Here is a 15,188-nt window from a genome sequence, read left to right on the forward strand (position 1 = left end):
TGAGGTAGAGGAAGAGTTGGGGGAACAATGCCAGCGATTGCTTTTGTGATTTCCTATGACACTAATCACATTTATTGTTGATGAAATTGTGCGTATCTGATATCTGGAAATCTTCAACGCTGCATTCTTAACGTTTGTGCATTTCTAAAATGTGTGTTACAGTTGGACATAGATACCCTGCATGGGACCAGGGACTTGGCATTAAGCTCTGAAAAATGCCTTTGGGAGAGGGCTTCTGTTCCTCAGAGATCCTAGTCTAAAAAAATCATATTTTTTCCATAGAGCTCTGGAGACATGTAAAAAGTAGTTTGGTTTTCAGGACAGCAAAATGCAGTGGTGGGCTTGAAAGGATTTATTTATTTTGTACGGGAGTGTAATAGTACAGTACTGAAGGGTAGAACTTTCCCATTAGTTTGTTTTACAGGAAAAAATTTTTTCAAATCCATTTCTGTGTAATCCCAAGAGCGCTGGGCTTCCCTGAGCTCAGGGAATCAGCCTGTTCCTGCACAAGCAGAGCAGTCAGTACGGCAGGGAAAGCCCTACAAAAAATGTAGTTTTTGTCTTTACTTAAAACCTTTGAATAAATGCTTATGAAATGTGCTTTGCTAATTGCTTTGAGAGATGTCTAGAAACTCACCTGAGTAACTTCCCCTCTTCCTTGCCTCCCCCAGATGTTCTCTTACCCTGCCCACCTGCCACTGGGAGAAAAATCTCCCCTTCTCTTACATAGAGCCTTGTCTTAAGCTCACATCCTCTGGCTTTGGAGTTTGGTAATTAATATAAGAAGCCCAGACCTTTGATTCCCCCACATGGTGCAGCTTGCATCCCGACAGCAAGCACTTTGCAGTGAGTTTGTCAGGTTTCTGGTGACTCCCAAGCGTCTGACTTCAGTGATCCTTCCCCTGTGCTGGGTTTAGTATCACGAGGATGTGATTTGGGGGCAGATGTTTTATTTCTGCCGTTGAACCTGATGGAAGAAGATCAGTTCTCTAGCTCTCCGTGTCCGCTTGGGATTCTCCATGGTCCTGTTCGTAGCCAGGCAGTCTCGGTAAGGAGAGGACAGACGGGGTAAGGCAGTGCTCTAAGCAGGCTTCACCGCTTGCTTCTCCTGCAGCTCCCAGATGGACCCAGTCAGGCCAGGTGGAGCTCACCACGGCATGGGAGGGTTATTATCAGAAGCTAGGTAAATTCCTGGGTTTACCCTTTAAGTTTTAATTCAAAAACAGCCTTGGGAAGGGGTCCCTTCCCTGCCTGCAGGAAACCAAGCACTGCAGCCCGTGTTTGTGGCTCCGCTAGCCCATCAAAGCACGGGCTGAGCCGTCCCCGACTCCTAGGGACAGATCCGAGAGTGCCCTCCTTGTGGGAGGAGGGGCAGGCCCCCACCCCCTACACATGTATTTAGATTTTAATTACTTCCCCCATCTTAAATAAATTAACTGGCCGGGGAAACGTTTGGCCGTGAAGCGCATTTAGCTGTGTGTCCTTTCAGCCTGCTGCGGACTGTAATTCTCCCAGAAGAAAAGGCATTGAAGGAGGCCCTTTGTCGGCATTAGCAGGTGGACAGTTGAGGCAGCCTTGACCTCTGCCAGCAAAGGTCCTGACTTGTAGCGTTGGTCAAGTCTTTTAACCCGCTTTTATGCCCCCGGACAGGACACTGCTGCCCTGTTCCCTCCACCCACCACGCTCGCAGTGTTGTATTCCCCCTTCCCCCCACTTCAAAGCCCTCCTTCGGCCGTGCTGGGGATGCAGCGGCGGGCTGGAAGAGCTCCCTCCATGGCTGTCCCCTCTCCTTGCTGCCATCCCTGTGCCTAGTGGCTTGCACTTTCCTTTCTTTGCAGTTTTCTAATCGCCGTGTTTTCTGTTCAGGTTTATTTTTGCTTGCTGTGCATCTGGCTGAGCGCCCTTTGCTCAAACTGTAGCCAAGGGAAGCGCAGGCTCCCTGCCTCCGCAGCCAGCAGGTTGGATGCTTCCCTTCGACACTGGGACGTGCTGGATTGAAGGCGTCTTGGTGTTGGAAGGAGGGGGACCTTCCCCCCCCTTTCTCTGAGGTTTTGGGGTCTGCGTGGTCTGCCCATGCGTGTCTCAGTGCAGTGCCCCAGCCCATGACGCGGAGCCAGCCGTGGGTTTCACACGTGGCTGGTGTGTTTGTGGCAGCTCCCCCAGCACTGCCGGGGCTCTGTGCAGAGTTTGTGGCCCCTCTGCTCCTGCAGGACTGCAGCCAGGAGCCGTGTGGCTACCACAGAGCTCTGCTGGGGCAGGCAGCGTGCTGCAGGCTCACGGAGCACTGGCCTTGTGCAGATGGGCATTGCCCACCTGGGCTCCTCGGGACATACTCCACCTGCAGGAGCAGGGGGGAAGGACGCAGAGCCCAAAAAGACGAGTGAGATGGCTCAAAATGTGGCCATTTCCTCAGTGGCTGGAGGCTGAGGGGCCAGGATCTCGGGTGTTTGAACCGTGTTGTCCCTGTGCTAGAAGGGAGTGGGCTTAGAGCCTCGGGTGGTCGGCGTGCAAACCCAGCAGCTCCTGGTCGGTGTGCTTTGGCCTGAGGAAGTCCCAGCGGGGCGGAGGAGAGGGGTGGAATTAGGCTGAATGCGCTTCAGCGATGCACAGGTGAGATGAAATCAGGAACTCAAGCTTTTCCTCGGCTTTCCCTGAACTGAGGGTAGCCAACACTGCAGAAATGTGGAAGCCGAAGCGTTGAGTCTGGGCAACTGAGGTAGAGCCAGGGCCTGTCTAGTGGAAAGGCAGGTGTCACTGGCTGGAAACTGTCACCTGTTCCATATTGACGTGCCCCTTATTGTCATCTTTGCACAGGCCAACAGAGCCAGCAGCAGAACAGCCATCCCGATTACAGCAAAGCATGGGAGGAGTATTACAAAAAACAGAGTGAGTGAAACAGGGTTCCTGGAGATGAGTGAAACAGAGTTAACTAATTCGATGACTTGTGTCTCCATCCCCTGCCGTTACTAGCTTCCAGTCCCCTGCAAATCCCCTTTGGTCCCTCCTGCTGGTGATGGTGCATGTAGTTTTTCCGCTGGAAGCTGTCGCGTTGCCTGCTGTTGGGTGCTCCTGCTGAGCTGCGGCCCTCAGTAGACCCCGTGTCCACGCTGGCACTTGGCTTGCCTGGGGGAAAATTAGCGCACACTGAGAACTGATGCTAACAAAACCCAAAAAGGTGAAGGTGGGTTGTCAGAAGGCAGGAAAACTCTGCACAGAGGTGCGTGGAAAAACACAAGCCTGCCTTTCTCTGCTCCGTTACGAGGCGTGTGGCTCCGGCTTCTGGATTTGCATTTGACACCTTGCTGCTGGAGCCTCCGGGCCAAGGGTGAGCGGTGCAGGCCGTCAGACTGTCCCGGCAGCTGTGGGAAGGGTTTTTTAATGCTTTCTGCCTGCTCTTGGCTTGTCACTCGCAAGCCAGCATAAAGCCTGTCCTGTCGCATCCAAACAGCAGCTACCGGTGTTGCTCTTTCAGGGGTCTGCAGCTGTCGGAAGGGGGCTGGCTGTTCTTTGAGCTTTGCGAGAGGAGACTCTGAACCTGAGCTTGCCGAATTGCTCATCTCTCCTTTTTTCCCTTTTTTTTTTTTCCCCTCCAGGTCATGCTGCCAGCGCTGCTTCTCAGGCAAGTTCCCAGCCGGACTACACGATGGCTTGGGCAGAGTATTACAGACAGCAGGCTGCCTACTACGGGCAGACACTAGGGCAGGCTCAGGCCCACAGCCAGGTCTGTATTCGTGTTCCCTGAACCCCACTGCTGTTTACTTTGGGGAATTGGGGGTGTTGGGTTCCTGTGGCAAAGCAAGGAGGTATTTTGTGGCTGAGGAGATGAAAAATTGTTCGTTGCTACCATCGTGTTATCTCAACACCGGTCTTATTTGCCTGTATAGGGTGTTTTTTTGGGGGGATAACCAAGGGGTTGGTTGTTTGTTTTCCTCGGGGCTTTCCTCAGAACCCCCAAGCTGTTTTATGACTTTGGGGAATTTAGATAAAGCGAATGATGGATCCAGGCTGGTGAGGCAGCATGGCACTGTTACACTGTGCAGACTTTGCCTTTTCTCTTGCAAGCTTTGTGCTAGAGTAGGAGCAGTGCACTTGCCTAGGGAGTACCCTGCCCTGAAAAGGAAGGGAAAAGTATTGGGAAAAACAATTTGGATTAACCAGCTGCCAAGAAAAATGTTGCCTCACCTGTCCCTCAGAGCACTGGAGAGTTTTGTGGGATTTATCCTGATCGTATGTTCAGGGCTTTCCTGCATGCCGGGCTTGCAGAGTGAGCGTCTTACCGTTTGGCAAAAAGTACGAGCAAACCACACGCACCTTAGCGGGGTCAGACGTTTCTCCCCACTGAGTCGTGCCTTTCCTCTGGCTCCTCAGTGCCAGCAGCTCTGGACGCGGGCGGCATGGGGGAGCGTGCCCCGCTGTCATCCCCAGCCCCGCGCCGCCGGGGTCGAGCAGCGCAAAACGGGTGCAGCATCGGCGCTTGCCGCGGGCGCCGGTGAAGTGTGACCCAGAAGTGGTGATAAAAGGGAGTTCTCTTCATCGCTCTCGCAAAGACCGACCCTCTAGAGAAGGGAGATGTTGTTCAATAAAAGGCACGAGCTCCTGGAAGGAGAGCTCGGGGAAAGCAGGCGTTAGGGCAGAGATCTCCGCGGTAGCGATTCGGAGCATCGGTTGAGGTTATAGCCTGCTCTGCTGCAACGGGGACGGAGAGACCTGTGTGTGTCGGGGGAGGAGGGTTAGGCAGCTTTAAGAATTTGCTGCTGCCGAGTAACTTTTCATTTATTTCCCCCCCCCCTCTCTCTCTCTCTCTCTCTCTAGGAGCAGTAGAACAAGGTCCTCGTGGCAATTTTTTTTTCTTGGAATCATTGTGGAAGAAAACCTTTTTGTAACAGAGGTTTCTAGATTTGCAACATTTTGATGAAGACTTTTCTGTTTGTTTGTGAAACACTAGTTGTAGGATAATCTATACTGAACTTTTCTAAGAATCAGGAACAATTAGTAATGTACTAAACTTATGGACATGCTGGTAATTTTGTTTCTAAATTTGTAAAAAAGAAAACAGCAAAAAAAAAACAACCTCCGGGATTCTTTTTGGAGAGAAGCCAGAGAATTTGCAGGCACCAAAACGCACCCCAGAGCTGTGACATTTCAACATGTGTTTTTTTGTGTGTTTTTTTTCCTTTTAATTTTCGATCTTTTCTGTTGCAACAGAAAGAGTGGCTTGGAAGTCTTAGGTGGTATGTAACAAATCCTAAAAAGAAAAAAAATTTTAAACAGTATTTAAATATTCTTAAATATGTAAATTCATTAAATGTTTTACTTCTAATTTCTTGTATCTTGGCTGTCTTTTGATTTTATTGCATTTTTTAAAAAACTGAACTATGATATGTATTGTAATTAATTATGTGAATTCTGTATTGAGACAGTTACTGTTTTACTGTCAGACAAGTTATGGGCGGGGGGGCATTTTGTAGGGTTTGTATAATTTCTAGAGTCTAAAGGGGTAATATAAAAACGTGTTAATTTTTTAGCAATACATTTTTTCATGTCTCCATTGCTAGTTGCATTTATGTATCTAAGACCTCCAAGCTTGTTTAAAAAAAAAGAAAAAAAAAAGAAAAAGACCTTCCTCTATGCTCTCAGAAATATAAATACTGTTATTTTTAATATTAAAATGAACCTGCTATTAGTACCTTTTAACAAACACTGTGGAACATAAAACCATATAAAAGGTAGTAACTATTTTTTAATTCCAAGGTGTTTTTTGCTTTTTCATTTCTTTTAAATATTTTCTTATCTAATATTTGTCAAATTACCTAGAGAAATAAATGAATCTAGTATTAACCACAGTATGCGCTAAATAATTTTGATTTAATAAAAGGGATAATATGATTTCCAATGTTTACTGTAGTGTTTCTTGTACAGATAACAGTGTATTTTTAAAGGAAAAAACGGAATTGAAGCTATTTTTTCTTGCCTTTTTAATTGCCCTGCGGGACATTCCGTTTTGAAATGTACTGAAGTTACTGTTCTTGGGTTCTTTCCTTATTTTTCCTTATGCTTGAAATGTCTAACTATAAAGAAACGCAATTCGATAATGTTGAGCATGGTGTTTAAAAAGAAAAAAAAGTGTTCTTTTTATTTGACTGACAGTTGCATTTTACACTCTATATAATAAAATTTCCACAAGGTGTCTTGTGGGTGAAGTATTTCCTGTCTCTTTCTCTCCGTTTGCTCCCTCTCTGCGCGCCGAGCTCCCCGCTGCCCGCACGGCTCAGCCGCCGACCTGCCGCCTGGGGCTCGCGTGAGGACTTGGGGATGACTCCCTTATGTCAACTTCGAGCCTTAATTCTAGTGAAACTCCATTCCTGTCACGTCAAAGTGCCTTTTGGCACCACCACATTCAGGGTTTCCCCAGTCAGGTGCTGTAATTATAGCGGTCTGGGCCAGAAAGATCAATTTTAATAAAGGGAAGTTTTCTATAAGCGGGCACGGAGACTCGATCTGCAGCTGTATAAATGTTTTATCGCTTCTCAAGGAGGCGGCAGCCCCTGGTTTCAACACCCTGAACTGAACTTGTTGCTCTTCCACAGCTTTGATTCCTTGTGCCTGGGTCTGGCCGGGGCTCACCGGGCGCCCTTCAGACAGGATCGCCGGAGCAGCGCGGGGCCGATGGGGAGAAGCATAGAGTGCAGCGACTTCGGGCTGTAACCAGGCCAAAGCTGGTGGTGGCTCTGCCATGCCTTGTAAAACGCGAGGTTTGTGCTCCACCACCTAAAATAGCTCTGCCGCTGTTACCCAGACAGCTGTAGCGGAGAGTTTACAGACGGGGGAAGGGAGGGAGGAAAGATCCCATCTGCAAAGCAGGGAGTGGGAGGCATGTTGAGAGCCGGAAGAAAAGGAGATGTAGCATCTCTAAATATACCTCCAGAGAATCAAAGAGAGACATTGAAAGATGGGATAGTAAAAGCCACTTGGAAAGAGGGGAGAGGGGGGAAAAAATGGCTAGAGGAGGGCATAAAGGCTGCTGATGGGAATTGGGAGCGGGCATTACCGAGAAGACTTCCTTCTAATTCATCTTCCAAGCTCTGTGCCAAAACAGCATTTGGCATGGTTCACAGGGAGCAATTGTGTGATAATGAACCCTAAGGTGTCCCTTAATTGAAGACTGAGTATTACAGATTGTGCCAATAGTCGTAAATGGCACAGGATTGTGGGAGGATGCATTTTCTTAAATGTATCTGTAAGTACAGATTAGTGAGTCTCCCCAGTGAAATACCCATACTATAAATTATGGAAATATCTCTTTCTGATGCAACCTTTTATTGAGGGGGTGGGGCAGCAAAAGAAATAGTTTGCAAGCCTTTGAAATTTGGCCTGTCATTAAGATGGTGCCTGCAAAGCTGGATTTTCATCAGCAGTCTGGTGTCCTGGCAGGCTAAAGTGCTTGAAATGTTCCCAAGTTCAGCAATTTGTTTTCCATTATTGCTGCCCGCTCGGGGCAGAGGGGCCGCAGCCATTAAACTTCCCTGCTGCTATGAACGCGGCTGCTGCTTGCAGGGCAGGAGCTGGCGGGCACCCTGGCACCTCCTGCGGAGCCAAGGGCCCTGTGCTGGGCTCCTCCAGCCATGCAGGGTGTCCTGGGGGCTGGGGCCATGGTAAATCCCCCCCTGGTGCTGCCCAGGCACCTCGCCTTCGCTCTGGGGTCTGTAGGTACCTGCTCGGTCCGCTGCTTCAGGTGTGCTTTGCTGCCCAGAAGCTGCTGTGGTGCCTCCAGGAGAGGAACCGAGTCTCTGCTCTCAGCTTTGGGCAGGTTAAATCGTCAAAATAAAGTGGGTTTAAGCATTGACTGACTTAATTCTTTTTTTTTTTGGGTGGGGAACAGCGTGACGTTGCCTGCTGGTGGAGGTCAGTCCTGGGGATGAGGAGGCTGCGGCGAGGAGGCCCAGGGAGCGCTCTGCGCCCCGGTGTGGTATTTGGGGATAGGAGCCAGAGCTGGAGGAGACCCCAGGTGAGTGCCCAGCAGCAATCTCCAGCCCCATCCAAATCCACCCTGGCTCACTGGCTCCCAATTTTTCCTGTCTTTTACGGGCAGCGCTGCCTCCCTCACCACACGCCCTTTCCGAGGCTTCAGCCCCTCCGGGAGCCGCGCTCAGGGCCCCATTTCTCTCGGTGCGTCCCCTGCCGTGCTCACCAGCTGCAGAGACTCCTTCTACATGGACATTTATTGCAATCCTGCAAAGCATCTCCGAGCAGCAGCCTAAAAAAGCACAGTACGTAGCATCTCATTGGGTTAACGATCACCCCACCGCCCTCCCGCGCTCTATATTTGGTGCCTTAACGGGCACAGGCTATTTCAGGAGCAGAGGGGAGGCTTCAAGACAGTCTAAAATACTTTCTTTAATTTTGCATGATTTCGGAACAAACTACATTATGGACGTTGCAAGTTAAACCAAAGCGATCATTGAAAGAGACGAGCAGGCATGGGACTTTATTTTTTTTCCTGAGCACTAAATATTTCATGGCGTTTTGAGTATCGCTGGATTTACAGTAAGGTGGGTGGGGAGAGCTCGTGGCTTTTTGGCACGACGTGGAGGTTCACAGCCTCACCTGCCCTGCTGCTGCTCCTGCGAGAACACAGGTTTCCTGAATCTGGGGTCGTTTTCCAGGGGATTTTTGGTGCTTGTGGGGCTGTGGCACTTGTGGGGGGCTCAGAACTGTGATCTGGCCGAGTCCTCGTGCAGAAATGGTGTTGGTGCATCCCGTGGAGCACCACACACGTGTTTTATTCGTTATAAGGAGCTCTTTGGCCTTCACTTGGCACCGTGGCTGCTGCGGAGGTTTTTTCCCAGACGTGGCAGAGGCCGCTCAGACAGGCAGGCAGCTTGGCTCAGTGGGTGTGAGCAGCTCCCTGTGCTCCCCCTGTCACATATGGGGCATTTCTCTGCTCTGCCAGGGCTGGAAAAGACACAAAGGGACCTTGGGCAGCGAGTGGGGCAGGGGCCGATTCCCCATCCCATCCCATAGCACCTCGGTGAGGTCAGGGGATGGAGCAGGTAGCCGGGGAGGAATAAGACCCCCCTGTGGCATCGGGGACGTGTCTCCACACCTCCCTGCAGGCCTGGGACACAGGGTTCGAGGAAGGCAACCCCAAAAGAGCATCACGGGCTGGAGGGGGCAGGTACCAGCGGCCCCAGCTCATCTTCCCACCCTTCCCCTTATCACTTGAGGAAATCCTATTTCAAGGCCGCTCTGAAGGAGCCTCTGATCTCTGCAGAGGCCGGCTCGCTCCCCTCTAATCCCGGCCAGGCCAGGGTGCAGGTGCCGCGGGCCCGGGGGGATTAGATGGTGCCTTCCCTTTGTGTGAGCCGTCACTCAGCCACGGCCGTGCCCGGGGAGCCGCACCGAGCGGCGGGGCTCCTTGTCGGGGCCATTCGCCTGGGAATATTAAATTTGGCTGCCGCTGAGCCGTCACTGTGGGCAGGCCGGGGCCGTGGTCGTGCTGTTTGTTTTGTGGAGAACCGGGCTGACAAAGGCCGGGAGCTGTGGGAGGCCTCGAGGCCTGTGATGGCGCCCGCTGCGGGCCTTGTGCCGGGCACTCACACATGGCTCCTGTCCCTCCGGCCTGTCCCTCCTGTCCCCTGGTCCTGTCACTGCTCCTGCAGTCCTGTTTGGGACCAGCCACCATGGAGCTTCATGGCCGGCCCAGTTCCGTCCTGCTCCTGGTGGGGAGAAGGTGGAGGGGCAGGAGGGAGCCATGGGGTCCCCAGACGCGTGCCCGCTCCCCTGGGGCTGCTCGCACTGCCCTGCCCGAGCCAGGCTGGTGTCGTGGTGTGGGTGCCAGCACGGGTCCGGTGCCAGAGCTGCTGCTGCGGGGGATGCAGTGCTGGGGTGCAGGTGGTGGTGGTGGAATAACAGTGAGGTGGTGGTGGGATATAGGGGAGGTAGTAGGATACAGGAGAGGTGATTGTGGGATACAGGAGAGGTGGTGGGCTGCTGGTGAGGTGACTGTGGGATATAGGAGAGGTGGTGGTGGGATGCAGGAGACCCAGCAGTGGGATGTGAATGCCCTGTCACAGGGGCAGATTTTCCTGCTTCTCCTCACCAAATCCCCCTCTCTCCCTCCTGCTCTGTGCCATCTAACCTCTATCCGTGGGGAGCCCCTTCTGCATCCACCCCTGGTGTGGAGACCACAGGGATAAGGACGAGCGAGTGGGGTCTGTGCCTGGCTCCATGGCCTTGCTGGGAACCCTGGGGAGCACCCAGGTGGGAACCCCCTGTGCCTCCCTCACCCCCTGCCAACACGTTTGGTGATGGGCACCCCTGGCGCAGAGCTGCCTTATGGGGCTGTTTTTACTCTTCCCGTGCTGGGGCTGCTTTGGGGGGGCCGGCAGCCGGCTGCCCACGCTGCCGGTCCCGCTCGCCGTGCCACAGCACCGCGGGGCTGCGAGGAGTTACCGCCGCAATTTGCCACAATCATGTTTCATTTGCAGGCCGCCTGAGCTGCGCGAAGCTGTCAGATGCAGCCAGGAACGTGAGGATGTTTGTTTCTTTTTTTTTCTTTCCCTGTTTGCTTTTGTGTGCCGTGACCCCCTCGCCAAAATAATCTTGGAAATACTACTTAAAAAAATAAAAAGAAAAAAAAAAGACAAGAAAGAAAGTGAGAGCGGAGGGGAGAGCACTCAGCATCCCTCCTCAGCTCCGCGGCCTCCCGCAGAGTGAAATGGAGGCAAATAATGCCCTAAAGCTCCTTTTTCGAGCAGCGCAATCAGCCCGCCTGGCTCGGAGGGGCGGCAGCGCTGTGTGCTGGAGAGCTCGCTCGGGGGGTCACAGCTTCACCGTACCGAACCCTGCTGTACCCTCCGAGGGGCTGGCACTGCTCGGGGACCCCCCGATCCCTCCCCACTGCTCACACTCTGCGGGAGGAGAAGGGGAGCCGAAGTCAGAGCGTGGTTCAAAGGGGGCACAAGGGTCTGGTTGTCTCCATCCCGTGGATGTGGCCCCCTGGGGATGGCCACTCTCCTGTTTGTCCCTTGGGAGGTAGCAGTGCCTCCTCCATGCCACCCACCTGCGTGCGCCCCGTGCCATCCTGTGCCAGCAGGAGAGGCCAGGGGACACAAGGCGCTGCCTGGAGCGAGGGGCGCACCCCCAGGGAGACCCCCCTGGGTCCCCCACTGCCCTCCGTGCTCCCATTGTTGCCACCCAGCTCCGCAGGGACGGCTCCAGGGGCTGTGGCTCCCCGGCCCTCGTCTGTCCCCATCGTCCCCCCCCGGGACAACCCACGGGCTCTGCGGTAGCCATGCCGGGCACAGGTAACATTTGGGCACATTCCCATAACCGAGTGCTGCCAACTGCTGCCGCAGCAGGGCCGGAGCCTCCTCTCCAGCGCTGCTGTTTGCTTTGCAGCCTCCTTAGCCCCTATTGAGGCTTTTCAGCTCCAGCCCCTTCAGGGGGTTTAAGTAGGTAAAACCTGAGGAAGAGGCTATTTTCCTCCCTCCCTTTTGAGCCCTGCCTTGTGCCCAAAAGGCCCCCTTGTTTCACGCGTGCCAGTCACCTGGCTGGGCCCCCAGCCCCTTTCTCTCCCAGCCTCCCCTTTCTTTCTCCTTTCTCTCTTTTGACTTTTCCAGGAGCCCTCGCTCTCCAAACGAGCTTCAGATTGGATCCAGATTGAGGTCCCTTTGTCTTTCAAGGGTTGTACTAAGCTAATTAAATGTGATCCCAACAAATAAACGCAGATCTCCCCATTACATTCAGGCCTGCCTTTCAGGCAGCACCGGGCGGCCCCTCGCCCCCGCCCGCTGCGCACAGGGTCCCCCTCATTGAGTCCTGGCCATTGAAAGCACTGCCAGGATTTCTTTTGTGCCGGGGGTCTCCGAGCCCTTTTTCCATCAGAAAAGACCCCCAAACAGCAGCTCGGCCTTTGTGAGTTTGCAAGCAAACGCCAAAGAAAAGCCCCCTGAATGCTTTAATAAATGACACATTTAGCAACTTCGGAGGCGCCTGGCTCCTGCGGCAGCCGCAGGGGTGCAATGATCCCTCCTGCCCCGGCTCCCCCGGCACCCGCAGGGGTGCAATGATCCCCCCCCCGCCCCCTTCCCTCCGGCTACCGGGGCATTTGCAGCCGGCGGAGGTGCAGGGGATGCGGCCAAAGCACCTGAGCCGCCTGGGCTCCCGGCCCAGCTCTCGCTGCCTCCTGCCGCCCCCCCTTTTTTGCCCCCTCCCCGGCTCTCGGAGGGGCGCACGGAGCAGGCGATGGGGTCGGCGGCTCCGCGCCACGCCGGCCCCGGGTACCAGGGCCCCGGGCCGCAGGAGGGGCACGGCGGGGCGGCTGCTCGGGGGGGGCTTTTCTACCCGGCCCCCCAGCGTCCCCTCGGCTGGTATTAAGGCTGGCAAATCCCAAATCGTCTTTAATGATTCTCACCCCCCCCCTGCTCCGGATCGGGGGCTGCGCTGGACTTTTCTCAGCTCAACTAATATCTTTTTAATGACTTTGGGAGGGGGCAGAGCCCGGCTCTGCCCTAGAGCCTGGATTGCTCCAAACAGATGTTGGGGCAGAGGGAGGGGGATGCTCTTCCCTGCCAGGGACTTTCTTCTAGAGTTCAAACGAGAGGGGAGCTTTCAATCACCGCTAAAAATGTATTTCTCCCTTCTGAACAATGGGCTCCTTTCTGCGCCCGGGGGGACTCGGCTGCGATCGCGTTTCTGGTGCCGGAGAGGAGAAACCTCCGGTTTTAGGGCAGGAAAAGAGCTCCGAAAAGGGCTCTTCCCTGCGCCGGTTATCTCGTAGCTCCTTCTCTCTTTACCCTTGTTGCGGAAAAAAAAAATATATATATATATAAAATTATATATATATACACACACGTACCTATTATAATAACTAAGAAATAATCATAACTCCGCCGCTGCTGCCGTCCCCGAGCCGTGCGTGGAGCCGCCCGGAGATTTTTGCGATGAAGCCGGGCACTTGGCAGCGCTGGGCAAACGAAAGGGGGCTCCCCCCGGGCCGGGACCTGTCCCCCCCCGGGCCGGGACCTGTCCCCCCCCGCGGTCCGGGCCCCGGCAGCGCCGGCTCCGCGCTCCCTGCGCGCCCGCGGGGACCGGAGCCTTCCCCAGCGCGCCCGTCAGCTGCGGCCCCACAAGAGTTAAATTTTAAAGCAAATCAAATTCCCATTGGCCACTGTATATTATCTCAGCAGTCTTCATTTGATACCTCTTTAATACAGAAAGGAGCTTTTCAAACCCCTTTTCTCTCTTTTCTCCCCGCCACTCTTTAAGAGCAATAAATGTTCAACTGCAATAACTATAAATCAATCTCAGCTCTGTTCAAATCCTATTCATGCGAAGGGCTGGAAGAGGGGAGAGAGCTCCCCCCTCCCCCCCACCCCCCAAAAAGCAGCTGCTGGGCTCTAATCTCCTTTCTTGCACTGTCATTCACCCTCATTTTTCCTCCATCACCCCATCCCTGCAATCTTTTCTTGTTTTGCTTTTCTTTTCTCTCTTTGCTGCATTATGATCCCATGTCTCCCCTCATCAGACCCCAACCTTGTCCAGATCCTGACCATCCCCTTGTAGGCTGTGAAAGAAAAGAAGAGTCCATGGATGTCAAATTGGTCTCAAAAAGACCATGAAAGATTGATTTGCTCCACTTTTCTTCTGCCTGACATTATTTCTGAGGGTCCTGAATGGGAAACCAGAAAGTCTGGGACTGGAATAAAGATGTTCTCTCTGTAAGGGGGAGACGGGGGGGAAAAATGCCCATTTACTCCTGGCCCATCAACCCTGCAAAACAGAGCAAAAGAAAAGAGGACTGTGGCTATTCAAAGTCAGACCAATATGTACACCTCCCAACAATATGCCAATATACTGAGGGCTTCTCTATTAACACCCATGAATATTAAAGTGCTCACTAAACGCTCAGAAGGAACTTTGGGAATATACACATGAAAATACAAGCAGCATTGTGCGGGGCTCAGAACAATGGGGCGGCGATAATGGCCCTTCTCTATTAACAGCCATGAATATTAAACTTGTTTCCTCTTAAATGTTAAAAAGGAGGGATAGCTGCGATATTAAAAAAAAAGAGAAACGAGAAGGGGGGGGGGGGGGGGGGGCAAAGCACCTTCCTACGACTGGGAAGGAGGTTTGGGAAACAGCTGGGGATATTTAAAACCCCTCACAAAACGGGAGGATTTTTTTTTTTCCCACCTTTTTCCATCGCCCCCCTCCCCGAGCCCCCCCGCACCCCCCAGCGCGGCCGGGAGCGGGGCCGCGGCGCAGCCCGCACGGGAGCCGCGGGTTTTTACGGGCATCTTTTTTTTTTTTTTTTTTAAAAAATAAATAATGATAATAATTATGATTTTTTTTTGTCGCGGGACAATTTGAGGGTTGATGCGGTTCCTGGAAAAAATAAACGCGGTCCGCGGGGCTGGCTGGCTCTCAGCAGCCGGAGCAATCCGCGTTGTGGGAGCTTCCACCTGATGCGTGGCGCAGCGAGGCAGGGATGCGGGCTGGCGGCTCGCTACGCTCAAAGTGCAGAAAACCGAAATAAACTTATTTTTACATCCATTAAAACCCAAACCGACCCCGGGCGGGCTATTAACCCTCCCTGTCTAGGAAGAGCGCTGCCTCTCTCCGAGCAAACGCCCCCGGGAACCGAAAATTTGGGTTGATTCCTGCCGTTTGCACCTTTTCTTGGGTGGGTTCATGGGAGTAAGCGGCTGCACCTGGGCTGTGAGATCGCTTTCGCAACGCCAAGCAAGGGGAGAAGCCGCCCCAGGCGCTCACCCTATAAAATGCCCGCCGGGGGTGCTACTGGGGGCTCGGGGGTGCGGAGGCTGCGGGGTTCCGGGAGGGCTGGAGGCAGCCGTGCCTCGCCCCCCCTCCCTGGGTTTGGGGTGCGGGAGCCGGGCTCTGAGCGCCTGAGGAATTTGGGGGCCCGTCCTCTTCTCCCCCCACCTCCCGGCCCAGCCCTTTGCAGCCCCCTCGTCCCCATGAAAATCAAAAGAACAAGGCTGAGGAGAGGGCTCTAAGCTCCGACACAGCAGGATTGGGTTTAAATCCAGCAAAGATTAACCCTTTGCTGAGCCAGCAAAGCCGCGGGCCCTCGGGGAGGGGAGGGTCGCGGTTGTGGGGACCCCCCCGGGGGCCGCGGGGGTGGCGGAGAAGGGGTGGCAGCGTGAGCCCCTTGGCTGGGC

General features: G+C 53.5%; 1 protein-coding gene across 5 annotated transcripts in view; it reads left to right on the forward strand.

Annotated features, from left to right (window-relative positions):
- Positions 1-6,203, forward strand: part of FUBP3 (far upstream element binding protein 3) — a 40,279-nt gene extending 34,076 nt beyond the window's left edge. For 3 of the 5 annotated variants that reach the window (XM_040531675.1, XM_040531677.1, XM_040531678.1), the window contains 3 exons: positions 2,815-2,886; positions 3,594-3,721; positions 4,813-6,203. In XM_040531675.1, coding sequence (XP_040387609.1) covers positions 2,815-2,886; positions 3,594-3,721; positions 4,813-4,821 — 209 coding nt within the window. In that variant the 3' untranslated portion in view covers positions 4,822-6,203. The remainder of the gene's footprint in view (positions 1-2,814; positions 2,887-3,593; positions 3,722-4,812) is intronic. The other 2 variants (XM_040531679.1, XM_040531680.1) reach the window with 1 other exon arrangement.
- The last annotated feature ends 8,985 nt before the right edge of the window (positions 6,204-15,188 follow it).

Source organism: Cygnus olor, chromosome 19 (genome assembly GCF_009769625.2).
Source record: "Cygnus olor isolate bCygOlo1 chromosome 19, bCygOlo1.pri.v2, whole genome shotgun sequence".
NCBI classification, from domain to species: domain Eukaryota; kingdom Metazoa; phylum Chordata; class Aves; order Anseriformes; family Anatidae; genus Cygnus; species Cygnus olor.